This window comes from Lipophrys pholis (genome assembly GCF_963383615.2).
Source record: "Lipophrys pholis genome assembly, chromosome: 17".
Lineage (NCBI taxonomy): Eukaryota > Metazoa > Chordata > Actinopteri > Blenniiformes > Blenniidae > Lipophrys > Lipophrys pholis.
This window is the reverse complement of record NC_137643.1, coordinates 26,470,195-26,482,627: the sequence shown is the minus strand read 5'-3', so window position 1 is coordinate 26,482,627 and position 12,433 is coordinate 26,470,195. Positions and strand designations below refer to the sequence as shown.

General features: G+C 48.9%; 1 protein-coding gene across 2 annotated transcripts; it reads left to right on the top strand.

The window, feature by feature from the left end:
• Positions 1 to 3,067: 3,067 nt before the first annotated feature.
• Positions 3,068 to 11,233, top strand: vps45 (vacuolar protein sorting 45 homolog). 2 transcript variants are annotated; one of them, XM_080485060.1, is made up of 15 exons: positions 3,068 to 3,306; positions 3,690 to 3,824; positions 4,067 to 4,127; positions 4,711 to 4,790; positions 4,869 to 4,937; positions 5,562 to 5,699; positions 6,068 to 6,178; positions 6,263 to 6,397; positions 6,471 to 6,584; positions 9,491 to 9,658; positions 9,739 to 9,897; positions 9,969 to 10,076; positions 10,307 to 10,428; positions 10,699 to 10,830; positions 11,005 to 11,233. In XM_080485060.1, exons 1-15 carry the CDS (start codon positions 3,214 to 3,216, stop codon positions 11,078 to 11,080), a joined length of 1,701 nt encoding a protein of 566 aa, XP_080341186.1. In that variant the 5' UTR covers positions 3,068 to 3,213; the 3' UTR covers positions 11,081 to 11,233. The 2 variants fall into 2 exon arrangements, with proteins under 2 accessions (XP_080341186.1, XP_080341187.1); XM_080485061.1 differs by lacking the exon at positions 3,068 to 3,306 and adding an exon at positions 3,415 to 3,436 and having other exon boundaries at positions 11,005 to 11,153.
• The last annotated feature ends 1,200 nt before the right edge of the window (positions 11,234 to 12,433 follow it).

Here is a 12,433-nt window from a genome sequence, read left to right as displayed (position 1 = left end):
GAACGGAGGTGGACGGAGCTTATGTATCCCTCCGCCGCTTTCCGCTCCTCAAACGGACTACTTTCAGTCAGAGCGGAGCGATACTGCCCGCAACACGGTGGCCGGCGGACCCACGACGTGAGAGATGACCGCAGGATGTGTGGGATTCCTCTGCACCCTGGAACTGACACACTACACCAACAAGACAACAACAAAACTAATAAACAACCTGAAAACAAGAGAACACCAAGAATAACATGACAACAACGTGACAAGAACAAGACAAGAAAAGACAAGAAGGTAACATGACAACAACAAGATGAAAACAACAAGACAACAAAAACAGAGACAAGATAATAAGAGAACAAGAACAAAAACGGACAATACCAAGACAACAACGCCAGGACTTTGACTCAACTAAATCTCAGAAAGACTATATATGATATTTTATCCACTAAGTTTCTTTCTTAATGATTTAACGCAGGACTCAATGTCATACAACATAACAATATGACAGTAAGTGAAGGAAGTCATGATGCACTGAACAGGAGGAATATTTAAAAATACGTCTCACAACTTGTCAACACAAATTAGGATTCATACACAAGTGTGAATGTTGAGACACTGATGCATCCAAATAATTATTAATGTATGGATTTTTAAAAAGCAATTAAATACCTGTAAGTATTTCACTACAGATGAGACATTGTGAAGCAACAACAAGAACGTGAGTGGCTCACGTTTAGTTATAAACTGAAAATAAATTGCACATAAAATGTAAATTTGTAAATGTACTGTAGATAATATTGTATATAGATTGGTAAATACGCTCGTAAATGAATCTGTTAAATTGTAAACAAAGTCGTAAATAAACTTTAAATACAATCAAAAATAAGTTTGTAATTAAATTGTTAGTAAACTGTTCATACGTACGATTGAATAATTCTCTTACGCAATTGGTGGAGCTGCTCGGGAAGATGGGCGTTTAAAATGTTTGCTGAAAAAAGCAAATACATGATATTTGGAAAGAAACGTAGAGTCGGGCCTGAGGGGTTAAACGTGTATAACAAATCTTTGGAAAAGGTTACGAATTTTACGTTTTTAGGTGTGCACTTTGAGGAGGGGATGACTTGGAAGACCCATATACAGAAAACTGAATAAATGTGATAACGTTCTAGATGTTCTGCGGCGCCTTGCAGGGAGGAGCTGGGGGGCAGATAAAAGCCCTCTGCTCATGATTTATCGAGCTGTTGTTCTCTCTTCTCTCCACTAGGGGTGCTTGGCATATGGGAGTGCAGCAAAGACAAGCCTTGTCAGACTGGATGTGGTGCAGGCTAAAGCCTTGAGGCTCTGTTGTAGAGCAGTCAGGAGCACCTCTATCCCGGCTCTTCTAGTGCAGTGTGGAGACATGCCCCTGTGGCCTCCAGTATGCTGGAAGAATCCAGAGTCAGGACGAGTGTCACCCGGTGAAATGTCTGCTGCAGGAGGGTGAGGAGACAGCTCAGGGTGGGCAGGGGAGAGGAGCATTTGTTAAAAGAGTATGGGGGGGAAACCCTGAGTTCTGGGTCTTGGACATGGCTCCGAGGGTGGTGTGGCCCTCTGTCCCCCCATGGGTGCTTCCAGAGGCTGAAACAGACTGGACTGCTCAGACATTCTCAGGAAAAGGGCAAAGGAAACTCTGCTGATGTGGTCAGCACTGGGATGGACACGTCCAGACTCATACAGAGGGTCTGTGGATCCTCCAACCAGCCCAGCTGCGTTTGCTGTGCACATTCCTGAGGCTGACGTTAGTCAGGGTTACCGGCTTCCTAATAATGTGTCTGTGTTTACCACAGAAGTTAGAGCATTGTTATGTGCATTAGAATGGCTGGGCAAAACTGGGGCTCAGCGGGCGTTAATATGCTCAGACCCAGCAGCCGGTCCAATGGTCCTGCAGACAGGAAGTGTTGAGACCCAGCAGCTGGTCCAATGGTCCTGCAAACAGGAAGTGTTGAGACCCAGCAGCTGGTCCCATGGCCCTGCAGACAGGAAGTGTTGAGACCCAGCAGCTGGTCCCATGGCCCTGCAGACAGGAAGTGTTGAGACCCAGCAGCTGGTCCCATGGCCCTGCAGACAGGAAGTGTTGAGACCCAGCAGCTGGTCCCATGGACCTGCAGACAGGAAGTGTTGAGACCCAGCAGCTGGTCCCATGGACCTGCAGACAGGAAGTGTTGAGACCCAGCAGCTGGTCCCATGGCCCTGCAGACAGGAAGTGTTGAGACCCAGCAGCTGGTCCCATGGACCTGCAGACAGGAAGTGTTGAGACCCAGCAGCTGGTCCCATGGCCCTGCAGACAGGAAGTGTTGAGACCCAGCAGCTGGTCCCATGGCCCTGCAGACAGGAAGTGTTGAGACCCAGCAGCTGGTCCCATGGCCCTGCAGACAGGAAGGCCACGTGTGCCATCTGACCTAATATTCGAGATTCTGTCTGCACTTAGAGCTGAGTCTATCGGCCTATCTGTGGTGTTTATGTGGGTCCCTGCTAATGTGGGAGTCACAGGCAATGAGGTGGCAGATGCAACTGCTAAAAAGGTGCTGAGTCATGAATCAGTCAATATAATCACATCTATCGGGTCCTCAGAGTACTATAGCATCGTGGGAAAGAAGATATCCCAAATCTGTCAGAGAGTGGGACAGAGAGACGAGGGGAAGACATTATTACTCAATTCAACAAGGTGTTAAAGGTGGGGACTCTGTTGGGGAAAGGGCAGGTATCAACAGACCCTATTCTCCAGATTAAGATGAGGACACTCTGGTCTGGCCCCGGCTCTGGTTGTAATTGGAAAAAGAACAAATGGTCAGTGTCGGTGTGGGAGTGATGAGACTGTTCAGCACGCTCTGATGAGCTGCGGTATGTACAAGCATGAAAGGATCCGTCTCTTCAAAAGACTTGAGAAAATTGGCTTAACAACCTTTTCAATCAAGTCGATACTGGGTCCAGAACTACAGAGGAATGAAGTAGCGGCGGCGCTGTGGGAAGTTATTTGCAGTACCAACCCCCACCAACAAGGGGAGGGGCAGCAATGCGCTAGATGGCGCCCAGCCTGCCCAGAACGCAGGAGAAGAAGAAGGCGAGCTGCTGTTCGCTTAACGTGCTGACGTCACAAACCCAGAACCCAGACAGAGCGGTGTTGTTGGACCATTCAGAGGAAAACCCTAAAGATTCGTTTGTTGGTTTGTTCTCTGCGGTGCCGCCATGAACGTGACGCTCGCGGTGAAACAATACATCTCCAAGATGATCGAGAGCAGCGGACCCGGAATGAAGGTTCTGCTGATGGACAAGGAGACGGTACACACACACACACACACACACACACACACACACACACACACACACACACACACACACACACACACACACACACACACACACACACACACACACACACACGAAGGTTCTGCTGATGGACAAGGAGACGGTACACACACACACACACGAAGGTTCGGCCGATGGGCTAGGAAACATGTACACACGCCTACACACCTGTACACTCCAGTTTCTGCCCTGCACCTCTAAAGCCACTTGCTATATATATATATATATATATATATACCCCCTCCTTTTACATGGTTCTGTCAAAGTGATATCTGTGTGTGTGTGTGTGTGTGTGTGTGTGTGTGTGTGTGTGTGTGTGTGTGTGTGTGTGTGTGTGTGTGTGTGTGTGTGTGTAGACCAGTATAGTGAGTGTTGTGTACACTCAGTCTGAGATCCTACAGAAAGAAGTTTACCTGTTTGAGCGAATTGACTCTCAGAACCGAGACAGCATGAAGCACCTGAAGGCCATCTGCTTCCTCCGACCCACAAAGGTAACACACACACACACACACACACACACACACACACACACACACACACACACACACACACACACACACACACACACACACACACACCCCTGTAACAAACCTGTGAAACACTGCTGTAACACACAGATCTAGAACAAGTATTGGTTTAAGTCTACTTCCATAGATCCAGAATGAGAACGTAAGGGGCCCACCGCTGCTCCTTGAAGAACCCCAGGGTTCACTTTGTTTCTGTGTGTGTGCAGGAGAATGTGGAACACCTGATCCAGGAGCTCAGGAGGCCAAAGTACAGCATCTACTTTATCTGTGAGTCACTGTAGGAGCCAGATATGGTATTATTGAAAGTTGGATATTTGTTTTGACCTGTGGGTACACAATGTGTGGCACTGTGGCATATGCATATATGCTGGGGCAATCAATGAGCAAACAGGTGTTGACCCCGGAAGGGTGCACAGGTTTCTGACCACTTTAGTGGAGTTTGTAAGGCTGTGTTTTGTTTTCTGACTTTGATGGAAAATGATTTCTGCACTGAAATAAAGAAAAACTTTTGTATCGTACCAGAACAATGGACTGAGTTGATGGACATGAAGCAAAAGGTAAACAATAGCTGCCTGGCGCGTCACGCAGACCTACCGGGGCCACATCTCACCAGCCCAGTACCAGGCTGGCTGGGACAGTCGCCGTGGCAACACTAGGACACCAGTGTTTGGGTTCAGTGGGATGATCAGGGAATAAACCAGCTGTGTGTGTGTGTGTGTGTGTGTGTGTGTGTGTGTGTGTGTGTGTGTGTGTGTGTGTGTGTGTGTGTGTGTGTGTGTGTGTGTGTGTGTGTGTGTGTGTGTGTGTGTGTGTGTGTGTGTGTGTGTGTGTGTGTGTGTGTGTGTTTCAGACTTCAGTAACGTCATCAGTAAGAGTGAGATCAAAGCGCTGGCTGAGGCTGATGAACAGGAAGTGGTGGCTGAAGTCCAGGTGAGTCGGGGAGTCTAGTAACCATAGCAACCGGCTGACCCTGCTCAGCCGCTAAGCAAACGTGTTCCATTCCTGCAGGAGTTCTATGGAGACTTCATTGCTGTGAATCCTCACCTGTTCTCCCTCAACCTGCAGGGAGTCACACGGGTGAGAGACCACACACACATACGTTTGTGTATATAGTTTAATAGTGTACATGCTTGTGTCCACTGTGTGGAGATGTGAATGTGTAATGGCTGTAGATCTGCATGTGTGTATATGTGTGTAGTTGTGTTTGCGTTAAGTGTGTGTAATGTGAGTTGATTTGTATTTGTGCAAAGTATGTTGATTGTGTTATGTCTGTGTGTATAATGTGTGTGTGCATGTAATAACTGTAGATGTGTTAGTATGTGTGTATAACGTGTGTCGTGTGTATACTGTGTGTTGTGTGTGTATAATGTGTTTGTTGTGTGTACTGTGTGTATATTATGTGTGTATAATGTGTTTGTTGTGTGTACTGTGTGTATATTGTGTGTGTATAATGTGTTTGTTGTGTGTACTGTGTGTATATTGTGTGTGTATAATGTATATTGTGTGTGTATAATGTGTTTGTTGTGTGTACTGCGTGTATGATGTGTGTACTGTGTATATAATGTGTGTACTGTGTGTATAATGTGTGTACTGTGTGTATAATGTGTGTACTGCGTGTATAATGTGTGTACTGTGTGTATAATGTGTGTACTGCGTGTATAATGTGTGTACTGTGTGTATAATGTGTGTTGTGTGTTCCAGGGGCGGAGCTGGGAACCCTCTCTGTTGTCTCGCTGTACTCAGGGTTTGACCTCCGTCCTTCTGGCGCTGAAGAAATGTCCCATCATTCGCTACCAGCTGTCCTCCGACACGTCCAAACGCCTCGCCGAGAGCGTCAAGGTTTTCCAGGAAACACCTCACTCCTGACCAATAAAGCAGGAAACACCTCACTCCTGACCAATAAAGCAGGAAACACATCATCCAATCAACTCCCAGAAACCCAAACCCCTCCCCTGACATCACTGAATAAAACAGATAGAAGTCATTCATCCAAACAGTACTGTATCCTGAGCACTCTCATGGAAGAATACTTTTACTTTGTGTGTGTGTGTGTGTGTGTGTGTGTGTGTGTGTGTGTGTGTGTGTGTGTGTGTGTGTGTGTGTGTGTGTGTGTGTGTGTGTGTGTGTGTGTGTGTGTGTGTGTGTGTGTGTGTGTGTGTGTGTGTGTGTGTGTGTGTGTGTGTGTGTGTGTGTGTGTGTGTGTGCAGCAAATCATCACTAAGGAGTACGAGCTGTTTGACTTCAGGAAGACTGAAGTCCCTCCTCTTCTTCTGATCCTCGACCGCAGCGACGACGCCATCACACCGCTGCTCAACCAGGTGACCAATCACAGCGCTGCGTCCCTGTGACGTCATCAACGCAAACTGTGACTGATTGATCGAGCTGTGTTGGCCGTGTTTCAGTGGACGTACCAGGCGATGGTCCACGAGCTGCTCGGACTCAACAACAATCGGATCGACCTGTCCAGAGTCCCCGGCATCAGTAAGGACCTGAAGGAGGTGGTGCTGTCCGCGGAGAACGATGAGTTCTACGCCAACGTGAGTCTGACGGACAGACTGAGGACAGACTGATGGAGAACAGACGTAATCGTGTCTCTGTGTTTCTCCTCAGAACTTGTACCTGAACTTTGGTGAAATCGGTACCAACATCAAGAACCTGATGGAGGACTTCCAGAAGAAGAAACCGAAAGAACAACAGAAGCTGGAGTCCATCTCAGACATGAAGGTCAGGTTCCTGAGCCTCAAAACATGTAACAAGGTGACGGAGCTGTAACAAACCGTTACCGAGGTGACGGAGCTGTAACAAACCGTTACCGAGGTGACGGAGCTGTAACAAACCGTTACCGAGGTGACGGAGCTGTAACAAACCGTTACCGAGGTGACGGAGCTGTAACAAACCGTTACCGAGGTGACGGAGCTGTAACGAACCGTTACCGAGGTGACGGAGCTGTAACGAACCGTTACCGAGGTGACGGAGCTGTAACGAACCGTTACCGAGGTGACGGAGCTGTAACAAACCGTTACCGAGGTGACGGAGCTGTAACAAACCGGAGTAATCTCTACCGACAAGGCGGAAGAGACGTTGAACCGGCTTTCTGAAATCTACAGCGAACACGAAGCCCCGGAGTGGTTCTAGAGAACAAAATTAAAATAATGCGAAGATAAGATGCTAAGATAATAAGTCACTGCCTGAAGTTAACAATACGAGGGAATGAGATTATTTAATCCACGATCGCCGAGCTGTGGCTCTCGTGAGTCCTGCAGAGCTCTGTCGCTGCACTGTCAGCTGCGTGAGATATAGAACTCAGGAGCAGTTTATTTGCTCGCGGAGCCGGGAGAACTCGAGATGCTGCAGAGCTCCGAGTAAAGGCCTCTTCATCCTCCCTTAAGGCCTCTTCATCCTCCCTTAAGGCCTCTTCACCCTCCCTTAAGGCCTCTCCATCCTCCCTTAAGGCCTCTCCATCCTCCCTTAAGGCCTCTCCATCCTCCCTTAAGGCCTCTTCATCCTCCCTTAAGGCCTCTCCATCCTCCCTTAAGGCCTCTTCATCCTCCCTTAAGGCCTCTCCATCCTCCCTTAAGGCCTCTTCATCCTCCCTTAAGGCCTCTCCATCCTCCCTTAAGGCCTCTTCATCCTCCATAAGAAGAAGAAGAAAGTTGGGCAGTGCAGGTCCTGCCCAACAAAATGAGGTCATTTCCTTCATCCAGCTTCTTCTGGCAGAAGGAATTTATTTGGGCTGTTCCAGCCGTCCTGGCCGAACTATGTAGGAGCTGCTCTGCTGAACCTGCTGCTCTGCCGTGTGCTGCTCATGTGTTCCAGCTCGCTCATGACTATCAGTCATATTTTAATCATATTTAGCCTGTAACATCACTACTGTACGAGTGCCGCAGCTCGTTAAAATGTCGGAGTGCAGGCTTTTACGTGATGCACCTGAACGCATCATTCAGCTCCTGCAGTTAAAACCAGACCAACATGGCGGCTCAGACACAATCACTCTCTTATTACTGAAACAGTTCAGAGGAATGGATTTCTGAAAACACTGGAGCCGACAAATGAGCTGTGCAATTGAAAAGTTTAAATGCTGCTTCACAGACGGGCTGCTGGGAGGGGGCGTGGCCTGTCGGGAGGGGCGTGGCCTGTGAGTTCGGCAGCTTCTCCTCGGAGTATCAACAGTCCTGGAGAAAAAGCTTTTTTTTGGCAGCTGGCTGACGTCACTGCAGAACTTCTTCTTCTTCTGGTTTTAAAAGGGAGGATGCAGGGGCAGTGAGCTTAACTAGTGAGGAGTCGTGAGGAGGTGTAACAAGTCATGAAGGGGGTGTAACAAGTCGTGAGGAGGTGTAACAAGTCGTGAAGGGGGTGTAACAAGTCGTGAGGAGGTGTAACAAGTCGTGAGGAGGTGTAACAAGTCGTGAGGAGGTGTAACAAGTCATGAGGAGGTGTAACAAGTCCTGAGGAGGTGTAACAAGTCGTGAAGGGGGTGTAACAAGTCGTGAGGAGGTGTAACAAGTCATGAAGGGGGTGTAACAAGTCGTGAAGGGGGTGTAACAAGTCGTGAGGAGGTGTAATAAGTCATGAAGGGGGTGTAACAAGTCGTGAGGAGGTGTAACAAGTCGTGAGGAGGTGTTACAAGTCGTGAGGAGGTGTAACAAGTCGTGAGGAGGTGTAACAAGTCATGAAGGGGGTGTAACAAGTCGTGAGGAGGTGTAACGAGTCGTGAGGAGGTGTAACAAGTCATGAGGAGGTGTAACAAGTCCTGAGGAGGTGTAACACGTCGTGAGGAGGTGTATCAAGTCGTGACGCGGTGTAACAAGTCGTGAGGAGGTGTATCAAGTCGTGAACCGGTGTAACAAGTCGTGAGGAGGTGTAACAAGTCGTGAGGAGGTGTAAGAAGTCATGAGGAGGTGTAACAAGTTGTGAAGCGGTGTAACAAGTTGTGAGGAGGTGTAACAAGTCGTGAGGAGGTGTAACAAGTCGTGAAGCAGTGTAACAAGTCGTGAAGCGGTGTAACAAGTTGTGAGGAGGTGTAACAAGTCGTGAGGAGGTGTAACAAGTCGTGAGGAGGTGTAACAAGTCGTGAAGGGGGTGTAACAAGTCGTGAGGAGGTGTAACAAGTCGTGAGGAGGTGTAACAAGTCGTGAGGAGCTGTAACAAGTCGTGAAGCAGTGTAACAAGTCGTGAGGAGGTGTAACAATTCGTGAAGCGGGTGTAACAAGTCGTGAAGGGGGTGTAACAAGTCGTGAGGAGGTGTAACAAGTCTTGAAGGGGGTGTAACAAGTCGTGAAGCGGTGTAACAAGTCGTGAGGAGGTGTAACAAGTCGTGAGGAGGTGTAACAAGTCGTGAAGCGGTGTAACAAGTCGTGAGGAGGTGTAACAAGTCGTGAAGCAGTGTAACAAGTCGTGAGGAGGTGTAACAAGTCGTGAGGAGGTGTAACAAGTCGTGAAGGGGTTGTAACAAGTCGTGAGGAGGTGTAACAAGTCGTGAAGCGGTGTAACAAGTCGTGAGGAGGTGTAACAAGTCGTGAGGAGGTGTATCAAGTCGTGAACCGGTGTAACAAGTCGTGAGGAGGTGTAACAAGTCGTGAGGAGGTGTAATGAGCTACAGATTGAGCGTCCTGTGTTTCTGCCCCCTGCAGGCCTTCGTGGATAATTACCCCCAGTTTAAGAAGATGTCGGGCACCGTGTCCAAACATGTGACAGTGGTGGGAGAGCTGTCAAGACTGGTGGCGGAGCGACAGCTGATGGAGGTGTCGGAGGTGGAGCAGGAGCTGGCCTGTCAGAACGACCACTCCAACGCACAGCAGGTGCTGCTGCTGCCGTCGTCTCATCATGTCTCATCTCTTCTCATCTCATTGCAATTCACGTCCTGGGTTTTTGTGTTCAGAGTGCCCGGCGGCTGCTGCAGAACCCTCGTCTGTCGGAACTGGACGCCGTCCGCCTCGTCATGCTCTACGCGCTGAGGTACGAGCGCCATAGCAGCAGCATCCTGCCCTCCCTGATGGACGAGCTGAGCAGGAGGGGCGTGTCCGAGCGCCACCGTAGGGTAAAAGTCTCAGTGTGTTCACACCTGCGTCCTCTGGAGGGCGCTGGATTAACACCTGCTGTCTGCCTTAGATGGTTCAGGCCGTGGTGGAGTACGGAGGGAAGAGAGTCCGAGGAAGTGACCTCATCACGCCTACGGACGCTGTTGCCATCACCAAACAGTTCTTCAAAGGTCTCAAGGTACCAACACCTCGTTCTCTGTCTGTTGTTGAGGCCTAACTTCAGCTCAGCGTTAACCTTTGCTGTGTGTGTGTGTGTGTGTGTGTGTGTGTGTGTGTGTGTGTGTGTGTGTGTGTGTGTGTGTGTGTGTGTGTGTGTGTGTGTGTGTGTGTGTGTGTGTGTGTGTGTGTGTGTGTGTGTGTGTGTGTGTGTGTGTGTGTGTGTGTGTGTGTGTGTGTGTGTGTGATCAGGGTGTGGAGAACGTCTACACTCAGCATCAACCCCTTCTCCACAACACCCTGGATCAGCTGATCAAAGGACGACTCAAGGACAGCCAATTCCCCTACCTGGGAGCAAGCAGCCTTCGAGACAGGTAAAAGAACTGAGAGACCGTTAACACACCTGAGGGACAGGTAACACCCCTGAGGGACAGGTAACACACCTGAGGGACAGGTAACACACCTGAGAGACACGGAACGTGTGTGTGTGTGTGTGTGTGTGTGTGTGTGTGTGTGTGTGTGTGTGTGTGTGTGTGTGTGTGTGTGTGTGTGTGTGTGTGTGTGTGTGTGTGTGTGTGTGTGTGTGTGTGTGTGTGTGTGTGCGTGTGCGTGTGCGTGTGCGTGTGCGTGTGTGTGTGTTGCAGGCCTCAGGACATCCTGGTGTTTGTGATTGGTGGAGCCACGTATGAAGAAGCTTTGACTGTGTACAACCTGAACCGCAGCACTCCGGGGGTCCGCATCGTGTTGGGGGGCAGCAGCATCCACAACACCAAGAGGTTTTCAAACTTTCATGGTCTTGTTTTTCACTCCACGTCCACAAAATGTCCAATTTCCTCCTCTGTCCTCCTGTCAGATCAGACACATCGTTTGTTCTAAAATCTCATCCATGTGACTGAAGGAGACCAAGACTCTGGATTCACGATGATTTCTGCTCCTTGTCTCTGTGTCAGTTTCCTGGAGGAAGTGATGTCAGCAATGGGTCAGACCAGCGACAGGCCCCACAGTCGCCATGGCAACCGGCGCTGAACCACAAACACTCCTCATCTCAGCACCATTCCGTGTGTGTGTGTTAAATGTAATAAAGCATCCCTTTGACTCGATGCTTTTGGATTCTTATTTCCTTTAAACTTTCTCCAGACGGCATCGTAACTCTGATACATTAAAGCTGAAAGTGGAATCAATGTTTGTCTGCCGAGCCGAGTCCGCGTTGGTTCTGGAGTACTGCTGAGACTGTACAGGTCAATGATTTGTCTCGTGATGCCGCCGCCCCAGTGACTTTTCACCCGTCTCATGTAGAACACAAACACACAGTTTAACATTAATACCAAATGTTGCGTTACATTCAATGGCCCTGAAAACACTGATGTATTGATTCAGTGTTCAATGTACACACACACACACACACACACACACACACACACACACACACACACACACACACACACACACACACACACACACACACACACACACACACACACACACACACAGCTGCACAGACAGACTGAGAAGTGCGACGAATAATTTAAAAATGGAGGAAGACTGACCTGCTCGATTAAATAAACTAAAGTGTATTAGAACTCGGGGAGACACAATGTCCACATAAAGAACAAAGACCCTGTCCAGGATCTGTGGTCTACGACCTCGGTCCAGCTTCAGGTGGCATTCTGAGGTTCTGGTTGAAACCGTCTCGTCGTCCTCGGACTCTCTTGAATGCAGATACAACCTTCACGCTGACTGGGAGTCTGGTCTCTGACTTTGGAGTCAACTCTGGACCTGTCCCATCAACTGCCCCAGACTCCTCTCTGCCCCCTCGTGAACAGCCCGACTGGCTGGTGCTGCTCCTCCTGCCCTGAAGCCGTGACAGAGACCTGCTGCTTTCTATCAGGGATCCTGGGATCATCGGTGGCTGAGACCCGCGCTGCTCTGTGCTTTATAGAGTTACACCACGGAGGTTACCACCACCTCGGGGAGGTGTACCCGTGGCTTTCTGGAAGCAATATCCTTGACCCTGGACTCATCCAAGACCCCCATCTAGACTGCCCAGTCTGTCCCTAAAACAGGGTAAAGTCAGGATGGTACTATCAGGGTACTATAAGGGTAAAGTCAGGATGGTACTATCAGGGTACTATAAGGGTAAAGTCAGGATGGTACTATCAGGGTACTATCAGAGTAAAGTCAGGATGGTACTATCAGGGTACTATCAGAGTAAAGTCAGGATGGTACTATCAGGATGGTACTATCAGGGTACTATCAGGGTAAAGTCAGGATGGTACTGTCAGGATGGTACTATCAGGGTACTATCAGGGTAAAGTCAGGATGGTACTGTCAGGATGGTACTATCAGGGTACTATCAGAGTAAAGTCAGGATGGTACTAT

What these genes read in the sequence shown, in the direction of transcription:
- vps45 (XM_080485060.1), top strand. Translation starts at nt 3,214, where the DNA reads ATGAACGTGACGCTCGCGGTGAAACAATACATCTCCAAGATGATCGAG. An exon ending in TGCTGATGGACAAGGAGACG is followed by an intron (nt 3,307 to 3,689) that starts GTACACACACAC and finishes GTGTGTGTGTAG; the next exon opens with ACCAGTATAGTGAGTGTTGT. An exon ending in GCCTCGCCGAGAGCGTCAAG is followed by an intron (nt 5,700 to 6,067) that starts GTTTTCCAGGAA and finishes GTGTGTGTGCAG; the next exon opens with CAAATCATCACTAAGGAGTA.